Source organism: Neofelis nebulosa, chromosome 2 (genome assembly GCF_028018385.1).
Source record: "Neofelis nebulosa isolate mNeoNeb1 chromosome 2, mNeoNeb1.pri, whole genome shotgun sequence".
NCBI classification, from domain to species: domain Eukaryota; kingdom Metazoa; phylum Chordata; class Mammalia; order Carnivora; family Felidae; genus Neofelis; species Neofelis nebulosa.
The window spans coordinates 198,960,470-198,987,606 of NC_080783.1; the positions used below are offsets into that span (position 1 = coordinate 198,960,470).

Genomic DNA, 27,137 nt, shown 5'->3' on the forward strand with positions numbered 1-27,137 from the left:
ACCTTATGATTTAGATCTGTCTTCGTTGTCCCTGTTTGAGAGGAGAGTGAGTCAGAGAGAGGTTCTCTTGCCCTGTGTCGCGTAGTCTGTGTTGACGCCGAGCTATAAATCCAGGCTTTCTGGCCCCAGAGTCTCCGCTCTTATCCCTTGTCCACTGTGGCTTTGGCCTTAAACTGGCCAAAAGCCAGGGCTTTTTAGTTGTTAGGGGCAGAGGGATAATCTTGCAGACACCAACTCCATATTGAGGTATTACTCCTCCGCATTCTGAAAACCTAGTAACAGTGTTTTCATGCCAACAAGTGTTATTGATAACAACATAATGACAGCAATAGCTATCTTTGATCACTTAACACTATGCTGGGTGTTTCTGACTGCCCCTTTCTGGAATAAAAACTCTGCAGGGTATCTTTTGTAAGGTCATGTAGTGACAGAGACGGGAGTCAAATCAGCTTGCTCGTGTGGTTCCCAAATTATGCCTTCAATATTTCTTACTAGGAACCTTGATGAGCTTGAAATACTTGATGTATTTTCCCTTGCATTTAGTCTCTTGAACAACTTAAGAGTTCTACCCAAGTAAATTGTAATCGGTAGTGGCACATTTATCATTATACCAACCTTAAAACAAGCATTCTCTCCAAATCTCACAGTATTGTGTTTCTCAGTTACCATTGGCTTCCTTTCTGAAAATGATGAAAATGTTAACAGAGCTCAGTGGTTTGCCCAGCAGATGGCATTTGTATGAGTTTTTCAGGATCCTTTGGAATCCATTACTTGCCAATTACCCAATTTTGTTTTGAATACCCTGTATTTCCAGTTAATATTGGGGCATTTACATAAAGAGAATGTGCCAGAATTGCTGTAATCTATGCTATAATAAAATCTGCTTGCTGTAGATGATAGTTTCTGTTAATTGTTTACTGCAAAATGCACTCAAGAAAACAATTCCTTCTCTATTCACCGTAATCACTGAGATATCAATCAACTCTCAAACACAGGGTATGTGGGAGCTCTTGTAGGGTCTGGATGTTTTTAGTTACAAGTGGCAGTTTCTCCTCCTCAAAGTATGGCTGCATGGTGGTGAGAATCACAAACTAATGTCATGCGGAATGGTTGGTATTTACACATGCTGGATATTTATGGATACGGTACGTGAGCATTGAATGAGTTACATGTCATGTTAAAAACATGAAGCGAGGAGAAGTCAGATGGAATGTCAGTGAGTACTGTTTTTGGTTAATAAGAGAACTTCAAGAGTTCTCTTCTGAGCACACTGTCTTTATCTCCCTAGCTCCCCATGTTACGGTGCCTCGCTAATAACGGGTGCTCAAAAAATGTTTCTTGAATGAATGATTTTGTTTACAGCAGGGCAGAGAAGTGTAGACAGAAGAGACTAGCATGAACAGTGCCTGAGATGTCAAATATTTCAAAAGGTTTGAGGCTAGGAAGATTCCAGAGACCCACTGAAGACACAGATATTTAAGTGAAGCTGTAAGGTATTTTTACAGCCTTGTAAAAAATTTAAAAACAACTTTGCACTATTTTGCTATTATGTTTTCTCCCTCCTGGCTTCCCCTCTGAAGTGAACTGCCTCCTGTTGGTAGGAATACTCTGGGGCACTATCCTTAGGTAGACAGTCATGTGAAAAACAACCTGGCAAAAATCACAAGATCCCAGTTACCAGATAGTACTGATTGGCTGCCTTCCTGGAGGGATCAGGTCTTTTGATAGGTTGGTCTATAAATTCCAGTATTTCTTTTGAAGACTTGATATTTAATCAGTGCCTGTTAAAGTCGTGCTTGTCTTTTTACCAGCATCATAATGAAATTTCTTTTTTCTTTAACTTTTGAAAATAAAACAATTACTTTTGAAATCTGTACATAGTTACTTTTGATTTACTTTCATACTATAAAGACAAAGGCTAATTTTACTCTGGTCTTTAGAAAGATGAATATTTTATAAAGAGAGGTAACAGGTGAAGTTGGTCAGTATGTTCAAAATATTCACCCCCCCCCTTTTTTTTTAAGTTTATTTATTTTGAGAGAGAGAGAGCACCAGCTGAAGTCAGACCTTTAACCAACTGAGCCACCCAGAGGACCCCTTTTGTTTTCTTTTTATTTAAAATTGTCTACTCATAGAAGTCTCTTCACCACCTAAGATAACATTACAAGTCCAATTCTGACGATAATTAAGCTGAGTTGGTGGGATGACATTATTTTTTAATGTCTGAAACAGGTCTCTTTATGAGGAAATCTGTTATTCAAGATCCATGGTGTCAGTTATATATCATCCAGTGATATCACCTGAGTTGTTGAAAACTCCTATAGAAAGAGCAGGTAGTTAGGGGGAAGTTCCTTTGTAGGGAGGTACTTTCAGTAAGCACTCTGATTTCAGTGAATAAAGCTTTTCAGTGTGACTCCTTGGAAGGAGGCACATCGAGGCAATCCAGAATTCTTTCTTTGTACCAGTGCTATTCGTACTGAAATGTATGACCATTTTAGTCAGTGTTGTATCCTTAGTTCCTCGCACAGTGCCTAGCAGGTATTATTTGTCTCCTGATGTTTGTGGAACGAATGAGTGAATGATTGGCTTTGTATTAAGGTAGAATTTTGGGATATTCTTGGTGTCAGGGTCTTTGTACTCCTTTCCTTTTCTTGGGAATGAAGAAGTGTGCTAGGTCTGGGATGCCTGGGTGGCTCGGTCGGTTAAGTGTCTGACTTCGGCTCAGGTCATGATCTCGCAGTTTGTGAGTTCGAGCCCCGTGCTGGGCTCTGTGCTGACAGCTCGGAGCTGACAGCTCGGAGCTTGGGGCCTGCTTCGGATTCTGTGTCTACCTGTCTCTGTGCCCCTCCCCTGTTCATGCACGCACACACGCTCTCTTTCTCTCTCTCTCAAAAATAAACAAACATAAAAAAAAAATTTAAGAAGTGTGCTAGGTCTGAGCTCATAATCCAAGCTTTGTTAGTAGCAGCTGTATTTCTGTTGTTTGATTTCCTACACATAAAGAATAGGAAACTGGAGGGCTCCCAGAAGTTGGCAGCTGTCCGATTTCATCATTATGATAAGCCACTAGTCGAGAAAGGTGTCCAGTAAATATCATTTCCCCAGGAAGAAGCAGCCAAGGATGAAATGAACACTTCTCATTTTCCTTTCCAAAATGTGAGTAGGTGAGGAGTAATTCAAAGTGTCTGTGGGGTTCTCAGAAGAACTGAGGAGAGGTAACAGCATGAGGGGCAATGTGGTGGGTCGTTTTGTGGTAGCTTTAATGTGTGAGTGTGCCTGGGATCAGGCAGGACCCTTGGCCTGTTGGCAGCCATTAGGTCGTTTGTATGTATGTTTGTGCTCTGGGGACACCTCGCCTGGGGAGTGGGAACTGGGTGCACCGAATGGAGGTAAAGAAAGACCCGGGAAGCAGGACTCTGAAGCATCACGATACCATCGGAGTGGGAATGGAATCGAACACAAGAACGCTTTTGTTTCAAATGCCATTCCTGAACAAGGGCTTGTCGAAGTTTTTATTCAGAGAAGGTTTAAAGTTGTCTCACGAGACCGTTTCTCTAACCTCACCGCATCCTTTTCTTTCTTCAGCTGTTCCAAAGACCTAACGCGCTCGCCGTCCAGCAGTTGACGGCCGCGCAGCAGCAGCAGTACGCACTGGCGGCGGCTCACCAGCCTCACATCGGTAGGTCCCTGGGCGCGGCTCCCGTGCCTACGTGTGGCCCCCGCTCCAGGAGCCCCGGCGGCGCAGGCCGGGTAGGACAAAGCGCAGACAGGGCTCTCGGAGTAGATGGCCTCGTTCGTCCTCTTATCCGCCTGTCTTTTAGCCACCTGCTTGATTTTTGGCAGCCTTCTAGACTTCGGCTTGTAAGCTTGCCTAGTGTCCGGGGAGTGGTCTGCCTCCGCTGTGCTGTCGGAGGACTCAGAGTCAGTCCTAAACGACAGTTGTGACCAGCATGGACTCTGTTGGTTAAGACTGGATGAAATCCATGACGTAACAACAGTTCTGTTCTTGTTAGGGTCGTCTAGACTGTGAAAATATCAACTTTTCATCTTCTTAAGTAGCAGGGAGTACCCATACGTCCATTTTCCAAGCAGCGTGTATTGATGGTCGTGAAAAGTATTTTCATTTAATGACTGGTTTTTAAAGTAGGTTTTCCCTTTTCCAGTAACATTAGTTAATGTTCTGATGTACATATTTTTATTGCCTAGACTCCCCCTCACCCAGACCTTCTTAAGGTCTCTTTGAAACAAAGTGCTATATGTGTAAACAAGTACATGTACAAATTTTTTTTTAATGCGTCAAAAGGACATGGTAGAATAGAAGGAAATCATGGGTTGAGGTGTGCTGTGGAAGGAGAGACTTGCTTCCAGCCTAAATGTCTTAAGGCGTAACGGCCTTTGCCTGGGTCTGGTTTAACTTACAGTTGTAGATGCTAGTCTTAATAAATACCCATACATTTTTCTTTGAGAAAAGCTGTCCAGAATTTTTTTTTTTTTTTTTTTTTAATTTAGAGAGAGAGTACGAGTAGGGGAGAGGGGCAGAGGGAAAGATACAATCTTAGCTTAAGCACGCTCCATACTCAGTGTGGAGCCCGATGTGGGGCTTGATCCCACGACCCCGGGGTCATGACCTGAGCCAAAATCAAGAGTGGAATGCTCTAGGCATCCCTGGGAAATTGTTTTATTTTTGTTTATTTCTTTTTGTAAATACTTTTTAAAAAAATTTATGGGGCGCCTGGGTGGCTCAGTCGGTTGAGCATCCGACTTCGGCTCAGGTCATGATCTCACAGTCTGTGAGTTCAAGCCCCGCATCGGGCTCTGTGCTGACAGCTCAGAGCCTGGAGCCTGCTTCAGATTCTGTGTCTCCCTCTCTCTCTGCCCCTCCCCCTGCTCATGCTCTGTCTCAAAAATAAATAAAAATATTTAAAATAAATAAATAAATTTGTTTATTTATTTTGCTAGAGAGAGAGAGAGAGCTCACAAGCAGGGGAAGGGCAGAGAAAGAAGGAGAGAGGTTCCCCAAGCAGGCTCCATACTGTTAGCACAGAGCCTGATGTGGGTCTCAAAGTCACAAACCTTGAGATCATGACCAGAACCAAAATCCAAGAGTCAGACGCTTAACTGACTGAGCCACCCAGATGCCTCTATCTATCTATCTATCTATCTATCTATCTATCTATCTATCTATAAGCGTTTCTTTATTTTTGAGAGAGAGCAAGCAAGCGAGAGCGTGAGTGGGGGAGGGGCGGGCTCTATGCCGACAGCAGTGAGCCCGACTGCAAGATCATGACCTGAGCTGAAGTCAGACACTCAACCAACTGAGCCACCCAGGGGCCCCTGGAAAATTGTTTTAAATGGAAATAAATGATTCTTTCTATCTCATGACAAAGTCTTTTAAATTGCTTTATTTTAGCCTGTTATAATTTTAATAGTCTGAGAAATTGTGCTGAATTTACAACTGCATAACAGTTTAAATTGTTAGCAAAAGTAAAAAATAAAAATAAAAAAAGACGGGAGATAAACATCACCCTAATCTTTAGTGTAGGGATTATTTCATCTTTTCAGAGCCCTCTTTCCTTTCAATCTGTCCTTTTTTCTTTTTCTCACCTGCAGCCTGGAGTTGAGTAGCCAAACTGTGTGGGTATTTGCTAGGGTTGCGGTTTTAGTCGGGTTTGTTTTTACTGACAGGTGTGTTTTCAGCAGGTTTAGCGCCCGCTGCGTTTGTCCCCAATCCCTACATCATCAGCGCTGCTCCCCCGGGGACGGACCCCTACACGGCTGGACTGGCTGCAGCGGCGACACTAGGTGAGGTGTTCTGCTGCATGTGGGATTTTATCCCCTGCTGAAAAGTCGTGTTGGCCCGCATGCATTCTTTGTACTGGGTCCCAAATCCAAGTCTCCGGTGGAGATTTCTCTCCTGGTTTCCGGTGTTCTTTCCCTGCCAGCTGGATAGCTCTCCTTAGCTGTAACCTCAGACTCGAGCATAATCCAAAGGCAAGTTAATGAGCTGCCTCCTGTATAGGCATTTGTGATCCATGGAGACACCACTTGCTTGTAGGTATTTGGGGAATTTCTCCCCTTTCCTAGGTCTTCCTACTGCCTGTAGTCTGCCATAGTCCAGGTCCTCATACTCTTTATCTAGACTTTAGCAGCTGTTCTTACATATTGCTAATGTCCTCTCCCACCCCCACCCCCCTGATTGTTCTAGAAAACTATCTTAAACATCGATTGTAACTTCTCACCTTTCAGTTTTAACCCATCACTGATTTGATTTTTCTTTTTCTCGTGCTGTATTATCTTTAATTAAGCAACCCGTCACCGATTTCCGTCTTATCCAGCCTAACAGCACAGCTCAGCTGTTAAACATGGCTGATTATTCCAGCCTAACTGGGTGGTGGTGGTGGTGGTGGTGGTGGTGGTGGTGTGCTATTCCTTGGAATCACCATTTTTAAGGAGCTGCCACGGCATTCTGAGGCCCACCGTGTATAGGGATCTGATCTCTCTCGCCATGACTTGTATGTAGATACCTCTCCACGCATACCACTTTCTTCGCCTCTCCGATCAGCTATTACTGGCTCATACCACACATTCTCGCTGCACTAAATGAATTTTAGCTTGCTGCAGACACCACGCTGGTTTAGGTCTCTGTGTCTTTGCCTACTGTGGTTTCCTTAGTCCTCTATAGTAAACTCCTCCCATTCTTTGGGAATCTCATTGGCTGGCAGTGTTACCCCTTAGAAAGCCTTCCTTGGCTACCACCCCCTCCCCCATTTTTTTCTCTGTTACTTCTTATTACTTTGTGTTCATTGCTGGTGGATGTTTGAGTGAGTGGTTTTAAAACCCCCTTAAGATTGAACTCTTTCAAAAGCAGGCCTTTCTGTTACTTATCTCTGTAGCACAGTTGCTGGCACCATAATGGGGTCACACGTGTATGGTAGATTGGATTCAGTGTTAGGACGAAGTAAATGTCTTCCAGATCCCTCCAAGTCATGTTAATTGTGACTAAATATTATTGTAAGAGTCTACTTTTTATCTAGCATGCAGTTTGCCATTATGAACTCAAATGTACAGTATAGAATTTATTTGTTTTTTTTTAGTATTCACATTTTAGTGTGGTTTTGTTGTGTTTGAAAGACAGGAGCGAATCTTGATTTTATTTTATTTTTTATTTTTATCATTTATTGTCAAGTTAGCTAACATACAGCGTAGTCTTGGCTTCGGGAGTAGAGTCCCGTGATTCATCATTTCCACACAACACCCACTGCTCATCTCAACAAGTGCCCTCTGCGATGCCATCGGCCGTTTTCCTCACCCCCCCAAGCTCCCACCACCATCACCCCTCAGTTTGTTCTCTGTACTTAGGAGTCTCTCATGGTTTGCCTCCCTCTCTGTGTGTAACTTACTTTTCCTTCCCTTCCCCTATGGTCTTCTGTTAAGTTTCTCAAATTCCACACGTGAGTGAAAACGTGTGATATCTGTCTTTCTCTGACCAACTTATTTCACTTAGCGTAATACCCTCCAGTGCCATCCATGTTGTTGCAAATAGCATGTGTTTTGATGGATATGTATGTAGTATAGTTCCTCTGTCCCCCTCACCTTTGGGGTAGTACAAGTCTCTTTCTAGCAGAACGATCTACGTAACCATCATTCATTTTTATTCAGCCCTTATTAACCATTCGCCAGACATTATGCTGAGTGCTTTTGTTTCATACGAGTTGTTGGAGGATGATTTTACAGATTAGGAATTTGGGGCTCAGAGAGCTCCTTTTTTCAAAGGTCACACTATTTAAATATCACACAGTTGGGGTTTGAACCAGGTCTAACTCAGAGTCCATGCATGCACTTTACTGTCGTGTCCAGTGCCCGTGCTATCTTGAATTGCCTTCTCTGTACTTTCTTTCCTTTGCTAACTTACTGTATGTTATTTGAAACAAAGAACTAGTTTTAGGGAAGACACACTTGGCCTCCCTGAGATCATAGTTTTGTGATGAGGGTCTTGATCGTTGTATTCATCCCTAAGCCAGACTGAAAAAGACTTGAGCTCTTTCACACAGAACCAGAAATGTTAACCACCTCAACTACGAAACCGCATACGCGTGTGGGGCGTTCGTCACACAGGAATTGGAGCAGGCATCCTGATGAGCCCAGCTCAATTGATGATGCACCCTGGGGGTATTTTCCTAAATGCAGTCAGAGGCCATGTGACCAGGGACAGCAGTAGAAATGCTAGTTGAGAGAACTTAGAGGGTCATATAAAAGTTGATGGTAGCAGCAGTCTGCGCACAGCTGAAGGTGGTTTTGTTGACTTTTGGTGGAGACCGTCATCGCAGGTTGCAGTCCAACCTTTCACCCTGGATGTGGCAACACCCTCACCCTTATGATAGCCATTCGTAGGTGAGGAAACTAAGGCATAGGTAAGGTCTCACTGTTGTTTCCTCTTTCGTTCTTTTCGGTAAATGTCCAAGACCACCCCATTTTGTAAACGCTAGTCAGATGAGTTTGGGTACGGTGTCTTAGACTATGCAGGTTCTGAGGCGTTAAAAGGTTTTCGTTACCCTTTTGCTTATTATAAAAAAGTTGCTCATACTGTAACCTAGCTTTTCTAAGCAGCAGCATCTTTATTTTGCGCCCAGATGTCATATTTCACAGTGGGCAGCCTTATAAACAGAGCTGCTTTTTGGCTAAGCCCACAGGTACAGAAAATACCAAATTAGAAATGTCAGAGCAATGTTGGGCAGGGATGTAATTTGACTCATTTGTATTTTAGAAGCTTAAAACTGGGAAACAAAACACACGTTCCAGTTTATTTTGATTTAATGAAATATATGTTTCTACAGGATTAGCTACTGTGTCAGATACATTTGAAATAGCTCTTTGGAACTCTGTCTAAAGGCACTGTTGTTATTCAGTCAGGTTGCAGATATTTTAAGTTCTGTGCTTTAAGAAACTTCTCATTGGAAATGTGTTTCAGCAGATGTGAGAAGCTGGCTCCGAGCCCTGGTCTTGTTGGCACAGTGCAGCTTTGGTGTTTCTTGCTGCCATCTTCGGGGAATCTGTGGTTTAGACACCTGCCCCACCCAGGCTGCTGTCTGCTAGCTCTGTTACCTCTGTGTTGCCTCCCCCAAAGAAGGTGAACAGATCATTTAGATTGAAGCAGAATGCTTAGTTTTGTTTAGGATACTCAGCAGGTCTGTAAGAACTCAAGGTTTTGTTCCTGTTTCTTTTCAGCGGCGACTTAGGTTCAAAATTTCATGTATCAGTGTCTGAATGTAGTTGTGTTGACTGACTTCCAAAACAGGAATGGGAGAACCAAGCCTCTTAGCAATTGAGCGGTGGAGGTTCAGTGGCGTGTCTGGGTCACGTTGTGAGAGACTGGTGGATTTTCCTGCTTCGGGAGTTAATGGAGCAGCATGGCCCCTGTCCCTGACAGTCACCTTGGGTGCCATCCTTAACCATTGAGAGCAGGGTACCCTTAATTTTTTGTTCTCTTCCTTCACTTGATGCACACAGACTCTCCATTTATTTCCCTTCAAATAACAAACTTGGTCTCTGTCTATCCCGTGTCCTTTCTTTCTCAGGGAAGCATAGGCCTTTTTGTCTTCTTCCTGACCCAGCACCCGTTCCTCTGTTCTTAAACCCAACCTTTCTGACTTTAATCAGTTATTCTCCCTTTTTAAAATGTTTTGTCCTTCATTAGCTTCTTCCTCTTGGCCTGGAGTATATTACAGGCTTTAGAAGACTTTTATAAAAATATAAAAACATTTTCTTAATGTTTTTTAAAAACAATCCACGATCAGCTAGAATGGATCTGTATGTTTTTTTTTTCTTTTAGTTTTTTTTTTAACGTTTATTTTTTGAGAGAGGGAGACAGAGCGTGAGTGGGGGAGGGGCAGAGAGAGAGAGAGAGAGAGAGAGAGAGAGAGAGACGGAATCCGAAGCAGGCTTCAGGCTCTGAGCACAGAACCCATTGTGGGGCTCGAACTCATGAACCGTGAGATCATGACCTGAGCCGAAGTTGGATGCTTAACCGGCTGAGCCACCCAGGTGCCCCTGAATCCATATATTCTTAATATTTCACGGTAGGATCTGTTGAGTCTGACTTAGCCTTTGGAAACTCTGAGTGGATTCTGACTGGTCTGAACTTCCTTACCTTTCTCTTGATATCTTTAGGCCCGGCTGTGGTCCCTCACCAGTATTATGGAGTCACTCCCTGGGGAGTCTACCCTGCCAGTCTTTTCCAGCAGCAAGCGGCTGCCGCCGCGGCAGCGACTAATTCTGCAAATCAGCAGACTACCCCACAGGCTCAGCAAGGGCAGCAGCAGGTAAGCGTAAAGAGAATTTACCCATCTAAGTGTGCATTTGAGTCCTTGGCTATCATTAACATGTAATGATACTCCTGCTAGAGAAATGCTGTGAATGGGTGAGTGCCCTCCTGCTCATGTTACCTGGGTTCAGGCTCAGACTCAGCAGGGCTCACCGAATGCCTTGTATTCGCAGGTTCTTGGCCTGTGTGACTAGGTAAGGTCATGAGATTGGGCACGAGAAGACTGTAGAGAATCGTGTGGTTGAGGGTCCGCGCTTAGCAAGTGGCAAAGCGAGTACTGCTTTCCGCCACACGGAGTCTGCTTCTAGACGCCGTTCTCAGAGTTCTTCTGCCTGCCCGAGGGCAGCTTGCCACCAAAGGGGATGTACTCGTTCTCCGGACTGCCTGTTGAGAACACCAGCTGAATTGGATAGAAATCTGTGACCCTATTGTACCTTTTAACTCAGAGTAAGAAGAGCTTTTTAATGAGTTGGGAAAGAAACTGAGTATGCCCTTTCGTTTTGAATAGGCCATTTTCTCCTGCTTACTAGAGAAACACCTGTTTATTGCTGAAAATTGTGGTAAATTAGAAAACTCGAAGAAAAAAATGCCTCTTGTGAGGAAAAAAACAATATTAATGTTTGGTATTTGTCATTCTAGCTTTATTATTTAACTTCTGATAAAGTCAGGGTTATGCTCTCCACACGGTTTTGAGTTTTTACACTTTTCCATATTATTTAATGCTTTTTAGAAATATTTGCTAGCTATATTTAAATGTATCAGAGTATTCCAGTCTTTTGTTCTCACCAGTTTAACGTTTTTATTTATTTTTGAGACAGAGGGACACAGAGCATGAACAGGGGAGGGCCAGAGAGAGAGGGAGACACAGAATCTGAAACAGGCTCCAGGCTCTGAGCCATCAGCACAGAGCCCAACACAGGGCGCGAACTCACGGACCACGAGATCATGACCTGAGCCAAAGTCGGACGCTTAACTGACTGAGCCACCCAGGCGTCCCATGTTTTCGCCAGTTTATTACTATTATTTGATATTTAGCTTAGCAGTATTTTGATGTTATAAAAAAGATGGACTGATATCCTTTGTATAAGTGTCTGATTATTTCCATGGAGTAAATTCCTAGAAATGGAGTTTTTTTTTTTTTCCTGTGCAAATAAAATGAACAGTTAGGCTTTGATACACATTGTCAAAGCCGTCTTTTGAGGCAAAACACCATATGTGATACGATGCAAACAAGAATGGTTTTTACTAGTCTCACTAAGAGAGTATGTATTTAATATTTTAGATTCCGTAAAGTTATAGAAAAACTCAGATCTTAAAATTCTAGCCAATTCATCATTTTCCAGTAAGATCAGTCATTTTACCGTAAGATAAATTTTTGGAAGCTGATGCATGATTTTCTTTGCAAGGGTACAATTCTTGCACCAGGATATGTAAGGGAATTTAACAGATAATTTGTTGACATAATGGGTGATCCCTATTAATAAGCCTCATAGCTTACTCTTTGTGGATAGTCAGTACTTATTTGTATGATGATCCTTATGTTTAAATGGCTGCCAAATAATCGTGGATTTGGAAGACAGAAGTAATTGCTACGTTTTCAAAGTAGTTCTAGCAGAGTGCGCAAGAAAAATAGTAGGAACTACTTGTTGAAAGCTTTTTGCTTAAAATTAAGTGCTTAAAAAAATAAAGCTGAGTGTTCCACATAGGATTTCTTTTGCTTATTCTAATTCTGATAGATTATATGATTTCCCTACATAAGATTGAGGAAATGGAATTTGTGTGGCCAGGGTCACACATATATTGTTGAGATTTGAACACAAATCTGTAATTCACAGCTTGTGTTATTTTCTGACCGTGTTGTGATATTCAGAGTTCCGGAAAACCTGAGGCCTGGCCTTTGTTTTCCTGTGGCCTGGTTGCACCTAGAGGTCAAGGAGCACAGCTGTTCTGTATTCAGAGAGTCTGTCTCCTGAGCTGTCAAATGGGCATGGCAGTCATTTGCATTTCAGGGATTTCTGTCACCCACAGTTGCAGACCCTACCGAGGAAAGATTATTCACACTGCTTTTTACTTTTTAATGAGCAGCCATAGTTCAGTTCCAAAGTTATTTTTGTCAGTTTCTATTTCAGTCATTTTAGGAAAAAACAGTTTTGTTGGTGAAGTCCTTTGTCATAGTCCTTGAAACGAGAGGCCCTTTTTAAACTTTGCTTTTGACCTTTTTGGCCTTTATGTTTTAATCAGAAAGCATTTGTTGTGTTCTAGGCATGGTAACTGTTCCACACCTAATTGCTGGAACTTTCTGCACAGGCAGTGACATTCCAGCTACTCCATCATACTTCTGATTCCTTTTTCATCCTTTTTGAAGGTTCCTTTGACACCTGATAAAATTTTTGTTCTTTTCTATTTTAAGCGTTTGCTAAAGAAAAACTCCTTGTGTGTTGGGTTGAAGCCAAGGACGTGTTGGCAAACCTGGCAGTGATTTGGTGTTAGATACTGCATTTTGAGAGAGAAGCGTTGAGATTTAAAAAAAAAAAAAATTTAATGTTTATTTATTTTGAGGGAGAGAGAGACAGAGTGTGAGTAGGGGAGGGGCAGAGAGAGAGGGAGACTCAGAATCCGAAGCAGGCTCCAGGCTCTGAGCTGTCAGCACAGAGGGTGACGCAGGGCTTGAACTCACGGACCGTGAGATCATGACCTCAGCCGAAGTCAGATGCTTAACCAACTGAGCCACCCAGGCGCCACTAGAGAGAAGCATTTAGAATGGCTTCTGAACTTTCTAGAATGGAGGAGACTCTGTAGATGATAATTTTACCGAGCATGGTGAACTATAGAAGGATGAATGATTATTAATAAAGATATCCCCATTGAGCATCTCCTTGAGTATTAGGTATTGGTAGATCTCAAATGCTGTATTTAAATTGGTACCTTTTAAATTTTTTTTTTTTTTTCAACGTTTATTTATTTTTGGGACAGAGAGAGACAGAGCATGAACGGGGGAGGGACAGAGAGAGAGGGAGACACAGAATTGGAAACAGGCTCCAGGCTCTGAGCCATCAGCCCAGAGCCCGATGCGGGGCTCGAACTCACGGACCGTGAGATCGTGACCTGGCTGAAGTCGGACGCTTAACCGACTGCGCCACCCAGGCGCCCCTAAATTGGTACCTTTTAAAAGAAACTTGAATTTAACAGCTTTTACATCATAAAGAGAGATAGTAAGCTAACTCCAAGGATAGTGTTTTACAAAGTAGTTTTTGTGATTCTGTTAGATGTTAAAATGTTACTTATAAATTTTATACATGTGTTTCCATAAAATCCAGACTTGATAGCTACTGATGAAATTAAAATATATACATATTGGCAGTGGACCTAAGAACTTTGATTAGTCATCAGGGCCCCACACAGTTTTCTAGAGACTGGACATAAAGGAAACAACGTTTCTCTCATTAAAACGGGGCTCAATAGTCTGGACTACCTCTTTTTTCAGGCACATTGTCCATTCCCCTGTCCCCTGACCTTTCCTACAACTCCTAACCAAACATAAGCCTAGTTCATAATGCCCAATGATAATGATGGTTTCGTTGATGTTGTATTAGTTCTTGAACTATTAGTATTTGCCATATATGTGTACATGCTGTTTACTTTTCCTAGAGTGACAGCTCTTCTGGATCTTGGTGCAAACACTCCCCTGGGCAACCTCCTTTGACTCTTCTGTGTGGATTAAAGCACTCTTTCTCTTGGAAAGTCTGTTAGATTCCTTAGGTCACAAATAAATATTTTGATAGTAATTAGCTATTGGTTATTGATTATCTCCTGGGTACCAGGTATTGTGCCTTGCAGAAATTAATTCGAATGCTCCCAACATATTTGCAGGATCAGCTGTTACCCTTAACTAATTTTACAGAGAAGGAAATAAGAGACTGGGAGTAAATTGTCTAGACATCTCTTCTTGCCAGTGTGGATGGTGTTGTTTCTCTTATGCTCATTTAATAAATAGCTAGTGGTGTTTCTCTTTTATATTGTTTACCCAGTGGTACCAAGAATAATCTGTACCCAGGTTCCTGACCATATGTCTAACTTTTATAAATAGCAAAGTGATAGTGAAAGTGATCCGAGAAGAACTTTGCCTTTGGAAAACATTGCAAAATGCATTTTATAATTTTAGCCTTGGTCTGTGGGTTTTGCATTTTTACTTACTGGAGCATATAGATGACGTGGAGTAGATTCTTCAGAGCATTCAGAAAAAGAATGATTACCAGCATTTTGGTGCCCATGTTTCATTAATAAAAAGTAGATCCTTCATCACAGTGGCAGAACTGGTGTTCTGTACTGAAATGGCAGTGTTCTTGACACGTCTCCATTTAGATTGCTGTCTGTTGTGAAATTTATGAGAGGAGAAATAGAAACAGCTCAGAGGCCTCCTAAATCCAGTCCTGGTGAGCTCATTTGGGACCATTTGGGCCTTGTTGAATACCAATAGTGTTATAGGGTAGAGAAGATGTTCTTATATTCTATAAAGGAAATACAGACTTTTTGGTGTGTGTGTGTGTGTGTGTGTGTGTGTGTGTGTGTGTGTGTGTGTGTGTGTTCCCCTTTAGACACAGCTATTTTAGTCTAATTATGTGGGTAAATTACCTCTGTTTACGTATCTAAACTCCCCTTCCCACTCCATCCCCCTCCTCCCCCTCCCCCTCCTCCTCCTCCTCCTCCTCGATGCACTTTTTGTCAGAGCACTGACACTGTGTTTAGACTTAGTTATCTGTCTTCGTTCACTGGAATGAAAGCTTTAAGAGGGCAGGGGCTTTGTTTGTCTTGTTTGTTGCCTTGTCTCTAGTACCTGCCAGATGGAAGGCATTAAGTATTTGATTAATGAATCCTCACTTTTATAGGCTTTTGGCTGCTTGTAAAGGTAATAATGTTTAAGAGTGGTAGAATGAGATTTCATTCAGTGAAATGCTGTTAATTGAACTTTTATCCTAACAGCCATGCCATATAAAACATTATAGGAGAAACGGTTTACAACTACCAATTTAAAAAAGTTGACCCAACTTAAGCACACGGTGGGCCTTAGGTATTTCCAATGAGAAGAAAGTAGTTGATTTATTTCTGTCTCCCAGGTTCTCCGTGGAGGAGCCAGCCAGCGTCCTTTGACCCCAAATCAGAACCAGCAGGGACAGCAAACAGATCCACTAGTGGCAGCTGCAGCAGTGAATTCTGCCCTTGCTTTTGGACAAGGACTGGCTGCAGGCATGCCAGGTGAGGCTGCATTGTTGTTCCTCATGCTTTGAGGGAAAAAACAGTCTGCTTGTTGGGGGAGACTGAGAGGAAAACAGGCGGTACTTTCGGCTTGCGTAGTAGACTTGTCACGATTTGGGGACTGGCAGGGATGACATACACTTGCCCTCACTTAGACCATCGTTCGTTGATGAGAGCACCTGATTGTTCTGAGCCAGTCTTAATCTTACATGTGTCTCTCCACACACTGCTTGGAGTATGCCGTTGTCCTTTGGTGGTGATCTGTTTTGTCCCTTGGGATTGGGGATGATGGAAGGAGTGGGCAGGCTACTTTGGCGTCACTCCCAGATTTTAGTCTTTATGCTGATGTCTTTGAACAGTATTACGGAAGAAGTTCCTAGTGTTCCTTGATGGGGCCATCCCTTACGTTTCTGGGATTTCTCCTGAGCCGACAGCAGAGGTGCTTTGTGGTTCCCTACCTGTGGTTGATCTTCACCTCGAGCAGATGTTATTCTTGGCTCACTGTCACCTGGTCCTGTTCTTTGCACAGGTTGGAAGTAATTTGTGCTTCTTCCTTTGAAACAGGTCCTTGTGAGACCTCAGCATAAATTTATGGATTCTTACTGATCATGGAGCATAGCCACATTAACTGATCTACTTAGGAATTCACCGAGTAACTTTGACCTGCATCATTTGTTGTACGAGTTACTAAGCATTCAGCTTTTATTGGGAAGTCACCTGTAATGTCTCCTGTGGCTCAATAGGATTTGGAGATTCCATGAGGTGCTGAAAGCTCCTATTATTTGAAGTGTGTCTAGGTTTTTACCTGGTAACTTGCAGGGTATTTGTGCTCAGACTGTTACGAGGTACGGAAGTACTGCGTTGTAATCATTGATACTCTCTGTTATTTTTGTAGTCGAGGAAACTGTAAAAAAAATTGTCAGGGTATGATTTCTGGTGGTAACCTTGGTTAGCACTTGGAAGAGCGCAGGTGTCCCTGGCCCGCCGAATTCCCTTGCTGACACTTAGTGGATGGTGAATAGTACTGTACCATACTGTGCCAGACACCATGCGAGATCTTTCGCATTCCTCCTCTGATCGTCTCAAGACTTTTATGAGGCAGGTATTCTTATCATCGTCACTGGGGAAATGGGATGCGCAGAGATTCAGGGTCATACCGCTGTCCAGGTAGTGAAGCCAGGATAGAAATCTGCATCTGTCGGTCCCCACGGTCAAATCTGTGACTGTTTACAGTCTGCTAGCGCCCAGGAGGCCCTGGTAGCTTCCTGTCTACTCACATGTGGCTTGGCATTCCCAGGTTATCCGGTCTTGGCTCCTGCTGCTTACTATGACCAAACCGGTGCCCTCGTGGTGAACGCAGGGGCGAGAAACGGTCTTGGGGCTCCTGTGCGGCTGGTCGCTCCCGCCCCAGTCATCATCAGTTCCTCAGCCGCTCAAGCAGGTGAGCTTCCCGCTCCATGAACTCCTGTCAGAGATCCAAAATGGGCGACGGACGATGTTCTTACAGTCTGTTGAAATGTACTTCATTTGACAGTTCTCGATATAGCAATTCTGTCCTGTAATATTTCAAAGAGAAAAGCAGAAGCAGCAAGTGACCTCGATAGATTCTGTTGACAGCCACGTGCCAGCTGGTTAGCAGCAAGGACCTGCTCCACCGTGAACATAGGAAGTTGGATTACTCACGCACAACGGCACCGTTGGCAGCAGTCCAAGGCTGATTTCACAGAAATCCATGTCCTTATTTTCATTATTTTCAGATAACGTGTTTTTTTTTTTTTTTTTTTTAAATATGTTGTTTTTGTTTTTCGGGGTGGAGGCGGGACAGAGGGAGTAGTGAGAAGTGGCAGAGCAATACATTTTGATGGGGGATAAACGATACATAGGTTTTTGTTTTAGGCTTTGTGTGTGTGTATATATATATTAGAAATGTAAATTAGGAACGATGGCGGAAACATCTAGAAGAGAGCAACATGTTCAGGAATTCGAGGGACTTGAGTATATTGATGACAGTGGTTCTGGAAAAGTCCTCAACAATGATATTTGTGGAACTTGAGATTTGAGGAAGTAGTTGTAGTTAAAACAGCTACGTTTGACATCTGTACCTGTTTTAAACTGCAGACTCCTTAAAGCCGCCACCATAGTGAACTTGGCTTCGGTGGTATTTTGACTTCACATTGGAAGCGGAAATAGAAAATAGAAGCTTCAGATGAAGGGATCGAAGGCAGATTTGCGTAGTTGTGTACGAGGCTCACGTCCGCTTCGAAGAGATAGGACGGCGTTACGGGGTTTTCGGAAGGATGACACCGTGGCTGGGGAATGCGGCCAGTCCCTTTCACAGCCCAATGGTTTGCTTTCTTCTTGTAGCTGTTGCAGCGGCCGCAGCTTCAGCAAATGGAGCAGCCGGTGGTCTTGCTGGAACAACAAATGGACCGTTTCGCCCTTTAGGGACCCAGCAGCCCCAGCCCCAGCCCCAGCAGCAGCCCAGTAACAGCCTGGCATCCAGCTCTTTCTATGGCAACAACTCTCTGAGCAGCAACTCACAGAGCAGCTCCCTCTTCTCCCAGGGCTCAGCCCAGCCTGCCAACACGTCCTTGGGATTTGGAAGTAGCAGTTCTCTCGGCGCCACCCTGGGATCAGCCCTTGGAGGGTTTGGAACCGCAGGTAGAAATCAGACTTTATGTGCTGTTAAAACTGAATTGTAATTATTTTTACAATCTTTATGGAACACTGACAGTGCATGGAATCCTGGACAGATGCCCCAGGCAGATCTGGACCGACCCCCGTGGGAAGCCGGCCGTCCCACATATCTGAAATGATGGACTGTTAAAATCAAGTTTTTAGGGTTGGGGCCGATTTCAGTTTTATGCTTATGTTGCTACTTATTTATACTCTCAGAGTCGATTTGTTTCAGGGATCGGAAAACCAGGGGAGATTTTTTTCAGGCATTGGGAAGAACGTGGAGGGAAGCGTAGAAATGTGGACACTAAAAACTGAGGGAGGAGGACTTACCAAAGACCACAGGGTAGCGTACCCCACAGTCTGCAGGCCTTGAAGAGTCAGGAATTTTCTCCAGTCTTCTGAGAAGAATTAAGGTGGATATTATGGCAAAGTGGGAAGGCGGAAATTAGACCAAGATATTTTTAATGTTTTGATGGGAGAGAAAAGCAGGGAAGGAGTAAGGGAAACAGTGGGATAATTGCAGTGTTTGTAAAACCATGTGATCTCCGAACAGCAGGGCATGTTTGAGAGCGAGAATCTTCAATTGGAATTGGGGGCTAGCAGTAACTCTTGATCGAACCCATTGAGAAAACAGGCTTTCATATGTAAGTCTTGTGTAGGGGGACGATACCCCATTTACAAATCTTTTTTTTTCTGTACTCCATTTTTCTACTAGAACCTTTGGGTTGATGAAAGGCATTCTTTCTAGCCCATTTTCTTTCACCTTTTCCATAGCTTATGTGGCCGTCAGAGCTTTTTAACCCATCCCCACCCCATAATATGTGACACCAAAGGAAGGTAAATTTAGCATTCGTGTGATGGTTTGAACAAAAGTTTCATGTTAAACCGAGCCATGTCCTCTTTATTACTTTACCTGCCCCTAGAACTACCACATGAACAGTTAGGCTGTCTCTGCTGACAGATTTGCGGTGGTAAGGAGTCTGGATCAAAGTGTTAGGAACAGGTCACTGGGCTTGTTCTTCAAAGAACAGGCCTTTTCTTATCTGCATTGTTTTAATTCCATTTTAGTTGCAAACTCCAACACTGGCAGTGGCTCCCGCCGTGACTCCCTGACTGGCAGCAGTGACCTTTATAAGAGGACATCGAGCAGCTTGACCCCCATTGGACACAGTTTTTATAACGGCCTTAGCTTTTCCTCCTCTCCTGGACCCGTGGGCATGCCTCTCCCTAGTCAGGGACCAGGACATTCACAGACACCACCTCCTTCCCTCTCTTCACATGGATCCTCTTCAAGCTTAAACCTGGGTAAGAACCATTACTCTAACACCACCTTGAACTCTAGAAACCTCTTGCCACTGATGACATTACAAGTACTTTGCGTACGCAAAGGATAGTCCCTTTATCCCAGGAGCGCCCTGGGTGTTCTGTGCCTTCCTTAAGTGCCTCATGTTATATAGGCTGTACCTAGATAGCATAGCAGTTACGGGTTTATTCAAGTTTGGGTGCGTCCCCTGTATATTCACTTCAGCTTCCGTCTGAACATCTTGTTCTTGGTCTACACGTGGGAGTCTTTCATGAGAAACCCAGTACAGATTCATTTTCAGTAAAGCTGGAAAACACAGAGACACAGACAAAGAATGTGTTCACCTAGTGTCACCACTGAAATATCACAATTAATATTTTGCCTTATTTTTCAGACTCCCTCCCCCCCACGTTTACGCTTAATATCTTTTCCACAGAAAACACTCTATGTAAAAAATTTGCCAGATTCTTACAATTTTTTTATATAAACTACCTAGTATGCTAATGAGTATAGAAGTGTATTTCTCAACTATATGTTTAGGTTGTTATTGTGTATGGGGATTTAAAAAATGTTACCATCTAGATCCTAAAATGAGGAAAGAAGAGAGGATTGTAAACAGCAGACTGTAAGAATGAAAAGAAACTTTATATTAACACTTTGGGTGGCAAATTCCTAAATGTTGGAAGAGGTGGAAGACGGTGCATACTTCCTTCCCTTTTGGTTATTCATTGGGTGTGGATTCTGAAGCACTGATTTATTCTTTAGGTGGGCGAAGTTGAGGCTTTGGAGTAGAGGGACCATATAATTTATCGTGCAGCCCAGGGCATGTTTGAGAGTGGATGGGAGTGCTGTTAATAATTACTCTGATGGTAGACCTAAACTGGCAGTGTCCTGGGAAAAATCATCATGTTTGGGTACTTCCCCCAGAAGATTCTGGTTTTTGTTTTTTTGTTTTTTAATCCTCTATTTATTATTATTACTATTTTTTAAAAAAAGACATTTTTTTAAGAGCAGTTTTAGATCCATAGCAAGATTGAGGGGAAAGTACAGGGATTACCCCCACACCCTCTGCCTTGTGCTCGTGCACGCTCCTCCATTATCAGTGTCCCCCGGCAGACTGGGACCTTTGCAACAGTGACCTCATTAACATCGTTATCATCCAGAGTTTGTAGTTTACGTGGACTGTTTTCAGTTTTAACCAGCAAGGTTAGAAGTGGCTTTACGGGCTCTGAAATGAGAACTGACTAAAAACAAATAGTATGCTTTCATTTGGAAAGACAAAGACCGCAAAGTGATCTATAAAGACCAAAAAAGTCTTGAAGGGGATAGGATAATAGAGTTCTTATTCTGGGACTGGAAAGTGCGGTCGCTGGGTTGGAGTGGTGGGTTTTCAGGCAAAGCTGTGTACGCACATATGCATTTGTGTGAGTGTGTTTGTGTCCTGCAATCTCCGAGGTCAGAGCTGTTCTTGTAGAACTCATGGGCTCAGGTTCCATATGGACGTTACTTTAGAAAAGTTGTGGGGACGTTCCAGATGGGTAAATACGTGTTGGACAGAGAAGGCAGTGGGGTCCGTCGCACGACAGGGTTTCCTAGTGACAGAATGCTTCCCTTTAAAGACTGAGGGTTAATGCAGATCATTAGGGGTAAACGAAAGTCCCTGTTTAGTATATAGATGGAGCTAGCTTAGTGGTTATTATTGGCTGCTATTAATGGTTTTGGGTGCTGTACATATGACTCAGGCAGGGATTAGGTATTTTGCCCATGATACAAAGTGAGGAAACTGCCTTAAATATCTTGCCTAGGTCTTCGCATTCTCTGAAGAGATTTAGTGTCAAACCTCTTCGGCCCCGAAGCCTGCACTGTCAGTGTGCATGTCCTGGCCCGTGACATACCCAGGGTATCTTTTAAACCAGTGTTTTCATCACGTCCAGAAAGTCTCTCTTTTTAATTCCTCGAGTTAAACATTTGAACCGTGTCAGCTAATAATCTGACATTTGTAGTAAAGAAACTAAATCTACAAACATTTTTACTTTACTAAAAAAAATTGTTTTCAACGTTTGTTTATTTTTGAGAGGGAGTGAGGGAGTGGGGGAGGGGCAGGGAGAGAGGGAGACAGAGGATCCACAGCAGGCTCCGGGCTGACGGTAGAGAGCCTGATGTGGGGCTCGAACCCATGAACTGTGAGATCATGACCCCAAGTCGAAGTTGGACGCTTAACCGATGGAGCCACCCAGGTGCCCCAATTTTTTTTTTTTTTTTTTAATTTAACAGTTTTTTTGGTTAAGAGACAGGTGGTAAATATTTTAGGCTTGCAGGTCAGGTGGCCTCTGCAGTAAGTATTCAACTCTGTTGTGAGGTACAAAATTGGCCACAAACAAAATGAGAATGAATGTGTAGCTCTCATGCAGTCAAACTTTATTTATAAAAATAGGTGGCAGGCCAGATTTGTCCTGTGGGCTTTAGCTACAGGTTGGCTCTGTCAGCCTCTGAACTAGGTGCTGTGGCTCTTGGTGTTTGAAAATGGGGCTGGAAACAATACTTGGGTGCATGGTGCCTTTCCTCTTTCCAGTATATCTGCAATTAAATCCTTCTTAATTATGTTTCCCCTGTGAGGTAGGCAATAACTGTTGGTGTGAGTCATTTCTCATTTTAAGGACTCCTGCTGCCCACCTGGCTTTATTTTTAAACGTATCTTCCCTTTTGAAACAGTTTACCTCATTTAAGCAACTTAGTTGTATGTGTTTGCATTGGACTTCCATTGCTACGCGTACTGTGTAAACCATACGTGTCATTCCTGAGGAACTTTGTGTCTTGATCGGTAGAGCTTTGCCTCTGCTCGGTCTGTTTGCTTGACAGAAGGGTTGTCCTATGCTTTGGTCCTAACCTAGACAAAACAGAGGTGTGGGAATTGCTTTCTTTTCTCTTTTCTTTTTTTCTTTTCTTTTCTTTTCTTTTCTTTTCTTTTCTTTTCTTTTCTTTTCTTTTCTTTTCTTTTCTTTTCTTTTCCTTTCCTTTCCTTTCCTTTCCTTTCCTTTCCTTTCCTTTTCCTTTTCCTTTTCTTTTCTCTTTTCTTTTCTTTTCTTAATTTTCTTTTCTTTTTTCCTTTCCTTTCCTTTCCTTTCCTTTCCTTTCCTTTCCTTTCCTTTCCTTTCCTTTCCTTTCCTTTCCTTTTCTTCCCTTTTCTTAAGTTTATTTGTTCATTTTGAGAGAGAAAGAGTGCCCAAGTGGGGGAAGGGCAGAGAGAGAGAGAAAGAGAGAGAGAATATATCCCAAGCAGGCTCTGCATGGTCAGTGCAGAGCCTGATGTGGGGATCCAACTCCAGAACTGCGAGATCCTGACCTGAGCCGAAGTCAGATGCTCACTTAACTGACTGAGCCACCCAGGTGCCCTGGGAATTGGTTTCTAACAGTGTCCATACAGAGGTCCTTAAAGACATTTTGGTGCCGGAAACTTGACATTTCTTTACCAAATACATGTTGGGCCACACCTAGTAGAGTTTCTGCTGACACCGGCCATTAGTTCTTGGGTCACTAACCGCCATGCTGTGCATTTGCATCCATTGTGTTAAATGCTCACGTAACTCTGTTACACACAGGGAAAATTAAACTCAGCACGGTCTGGTGACTTTCATAAGAACACACAGCTAGCAAGTGTTTGAATGTGCATGCCAGCCTGTATATCTCTCGTTTTCCCAGTGTGGGTCTTTTCTCCATGATATTTTCATACTTCTTCCCCGAAGCCACGTGTGTTAGGATACTATCAAAATGATCAATGACCTGCTTAGTTTACTTAGTTTTTTTTCCTCATTATTTATTCAATAATCATTTGTTAGTAAGACTAATGTAAGACTCCTAAAAATTTTTTTTTAATGTTTATTTATTTTTGAGAGAGAGAGAGAGAGAGCGCAAGTGGAGGAGGGGAAGAGAGAGGGGGAGACACAGGATCCAAAGGAGGCTTCAGGCTCTGTGGTGACAGCTCAGAGCCGTGATGCGAGGCTCAAACTCACAAGCTGTGAGATCATGACCTGAGCTGAAGTCAGCTGCTTAACCAACTGAGCCACCCAGGCGCCCCCAGGACTCTTTTTTTTTTTAATGTTTATTTTTGAGAGAGAGAGAGAGCGCACGCACGCCTGAGAGCATGAGTGGGGGAGGGGCAGAGAGAAGGCAGGGACAGAGGAACCAAGGCAGGCTCCCACCTGACAGCAGCATAGCCCAACGTGGGGCTCGAACTCAAGCACCATGAGATCATGACCGGAGCTGAAGTTGGACGCTCAACCTATTGAGCCACCCAGGTTCCCCTACATGAGACTCTTAAATGCTTTTTTCCATTACCCATTGTTTAAAGACCAATATTCTTAAGGACACAACTTTATTGAGTTATATTTTACATATCATAAAATTCACCCATTTCAGGTGTATAATTCATTGATTTTTAGTAACTTTCTGAATTGTGCAACCATCACCATAAATCGATTTTAAATTTTTTTTTTTTTTTTTCAATGTTTTTTATTTATTTTTTGGGACAGAGAGAGACAGAGCATGAACGGGGGAGGGGCAGAGAGAGAGGGAGACACAGAATGGGAAACAGGCTCCAGGCTCCGAGCCATCAGCCCAGAGCCTGACGCGGGGCTCAAACTCACGGACCGCGAGATCGTGACCTGGCTGAAGTCGGACGCTTAACCGACTGCGCCACCCAGGCGCCCCCATAAATCGATTTTAGAACATTGTCATCCCCTCGGTAAGATTTCTCAAGACCAATTACAGTTAATCTGTTGGCATTCACACCCTTAGCCCCTGTCAACCACTGGTCTACTTTCTGTTTTTCAATTTGCCTTTTCTGAACATTTCGTATAAATGGAACTGTACAGTATGTGATCTCTTTTGTTTGGCTTCTTCCCTTCTCATGGTGGGTCGTCCTCCTACTCCTTCTCATGTTTTTGAGATTTAATCCATGATCTTGTGTGTTAGTCGTTTGTTTCATTTTACTGCCAAATTGTCTTCTTTTTTATGGATATGCCACATTTTGTCTAACCATTCACAGTTGAAGGATTTTGTTGATTACAGGTGTTGGCTCCTGGAGATTATTCTGCTGTGAATGTTTGCATGCAGGTCTTTCTTTGGTCACATGTTTTTATTTCTCTTCTAGTAGAATTGCTGAATTGTGTTTTAGTTTTATGTTAAACCTTTTGAGAAAGTGCCAGATTGTTTTCCAAGTTGGTACACATCTTACATTCCCATCAGCAGTGTACGAGGGCTCCAGTTTCTCTATATCCTCACCAATGTTGTGCTTTTCTTATTTAAAAAGCTCTTCTAGTGGACTTGAAACAGTTTGCCATTGTGGTTTTAATTTCCGTTTCCCTTATGACCAGTCATGTTGAGCGTCATTTCATGTGTTTATTAACTATGCGTATATCTTTGGTGTAATGTCTGCTCATATTTTTAAAAATTTGGATTGTTTGTTTTCTTATTGAGTTGTAGGAATTCCTGGAATTCCTGTGGAAATTCCTTTTTATATTCCTGGATAGAAGTCCTTCATTGGATACCTGCCTTGCATGTAGTTTCCTCTGGTTTTTTGCTTGTCTTTTCATTTAAAAAATTTTTTTTCTTTAATGTTTATTTATTTTTGAGAGAGAAGAGAGAGATAGGGTGCGAGCAGGGGAGGGGACTAGAGAAAGGGAGACACAGAATCCGAAGCAGGCCCCAGGCTCCTAGCTGTCAGCACAGAGCCCGATGCAGGGCTCGAACTCAGGAACCGTGAGATCATGACCTGAGCCGAAGTCGGAGGCTTAAATGACTGAGCCAATCAGGTCCCCTTGTCTTTTCATTTTTTAAATAGTCTCTTTTGAAGTGCAGTATTTAACTTCGATGAGGTCCAGTTTTTCATGCTTTCTGGTTCAGAAGAAATCTTTGCCCAACTCAGGGTCTTAAAGATTTTCTCCTTTTTTGTTCGAAAAATGTTATTGTTTTAGCTCTTACAGTTAAGTCTGTCATCCATTTTGAGTTAATTTTGTGATATTGCCCGAGGTGGAAGTTCATCTTTTTGCGTGCACCAGTTTCCCCAGTAAAATTTTGAAGTTTTCAGTGAACAGGTCTTACGTGTCTTTTGTTAAATTTGTTTCTACAGATTCTATTTTTCTTACGGTATTGTGAATGGAATTGTATTCTAGGTTTGGTTTTGGATTGTTTGCCACTTGTTTATAGAAATGCAGTTGATTTTTGTATATTGATCTTGTATTCTGCACACTTGCCATATTTATTAATTAGCCGTAATAGATTTGGATGGATTCCTTACAATACTCTATATATAGGGTCATGCCACTTGTGAATAAAGAGTTTCCCAATAAACAGACAAACAGACAAGAGTTTTCCAGTCTGGATGCCTTTTATTTCCTTTTCTTGTGTGATCGTCTAGAACCTCCAGCACTGTGTTAAATACAGTAGACGAGGGCACACATCCTTGCCTTGTTCCTGATCGTGAGGATAAAGTGTTACTCTTTTCCTTTTAAGTATGATCATTGTATGTTTTTCATAGATGCCCCTTATCAGGTTAACTTCGGTTCTGAGTTTAAGAGTTCTGCTATGAATGGGTTTGGGTTTTGTTAAATGCTTTTTCTATGTTTATTGATGATTATGTGGTTTTTATCTTTTATTCTGTGAATACTGTATGTCACATTAATAATTTTGGATGTTAATCCACGCTGGCATCGCAGGGATAAACTCCACTTGGTCATGTTGGAGTTGGTTAATATTTTTGTTGAGGAGTTTTACATCTATATTCATGAAGGATATCTGTCATTTTCCTTTCTTTGTTTGACTTGTTATCATGGTGATATTGACCTTATAACATAGGTTAGGAAATGTACCACCCCCCTCTGTTTTCTGGAAGAATTTGTGGAGTACTGATATTATTTCTTTAAACTTTTGATAAAAGTCAACACTGAAACCATCCTGGCCTGGGTGTTTACTTGTACTTGTGGGAAGGAGCTCTATTACTAGCTTACTAGCTCAGTTTCTATTTAGGTCTTACAGGGTCAGATTTTCCATTTCTTCTTGAGTCAGTTTTGGTAATTTGTGACTTTCTAGGAATTTGTTCCATCTAAGTTGTCAGATTTGTTGGCATAGGGTGGAAATGTCTTAAGTAAAATCTCCCACCCGTTTCTCTCTGTCTCTCCCTCTCATCTCCCATCCATAAATGTGCATAGGTGTATATGCGTGTTTAGTAATGCAAATAAGTTTTTTATGACCCCGAGCAAGTCAGATGTTGAAAATATTTAGTTTGTCTTAGCATGTGTTATATTTCTCAATTTTAAAATACTGCTTTTGTAATTATTAATATTGCTTTTGATAATATTATTATTAACAGTTAGACTTACAGTCCTCATTTGTGGCTTCCGTGTGGGTAAGATGAAGCCTTTGGGCTCTCGCTGGTACCTAAAGCATTCATCTCTAACAAATTTCGTCTCTACCTCAGCGAGAAAAAGTAAGGCATGTGGAGATGGGTGCCCCAAAGGTCTGATTCTTACCTAACTAGTTTCATGTCCTGCCTACCCGTAGACCTCTCCATTCTACACCCGTCTC

General features: G+C 42.6%; 1 protein-coding gene and 1 non-coding gene across 23 annotated transcripts in view; both read left to right on the forward strand.

The window, feature by feature from the left end:
- Positions 1 to 27,137, forward strand: part of PUM1 (pumilio RNA binding family member 1) — a 134,409-nt gene that overhangs the window by 80,035 nt on the left and 27,237 nt on the right. For 10 of the 22 annotated variants that reach the window (XM_058718306.1, XM_058718295.1, XM_058718297.1 and 7 more), the window contains 7 exons: positions 3,586 to 3,679; positions 5,686 to 5,802; positions 10,168 to 10,319; positions 15,436 to 15,574; positions 16,872 to 17,015; positions 17,939 to 18,235; positions 19,322 to 19,558. In XM_058718306.1, the coding sequence (XP_058574289.1) occupies positions 3,586 to 3,679; positions 5,686 to 5,802; positions 10,168 to 10,319; positions 15,436 to 15,574; positions 16,872 to 17,015; positions 17,939 to 18,235; positions 19,322 to 19,558 (1,180 nt within the window). The remainder of the gene's footprint in view (positions 1 to 3,585; positions 3,680 to 5,685; positions 5,803 to 10,167; positions 10,320 to 15,435; positions 15,575 to 16,871; positions 17,016 to 17,938; positions 18,236 to 19,321; positions 19,559 to 27,137) is intronic. The other 12 variants (XM_058718311.1, XM_058718307.1, XM_058718300.1 and 9 more) reach the window with 4 other exon arrangements.
- Positions 15,695 to 15,772, forward strand: LOC131505884 (small nucleolar RNA SNORD103/SNORD85). The gene has a single exon (XR_009258637.1). It is a non-coding gene; the product is annotated as a small nucleolar RNA SNORD103/SNORD85 (small nucleolar RNA).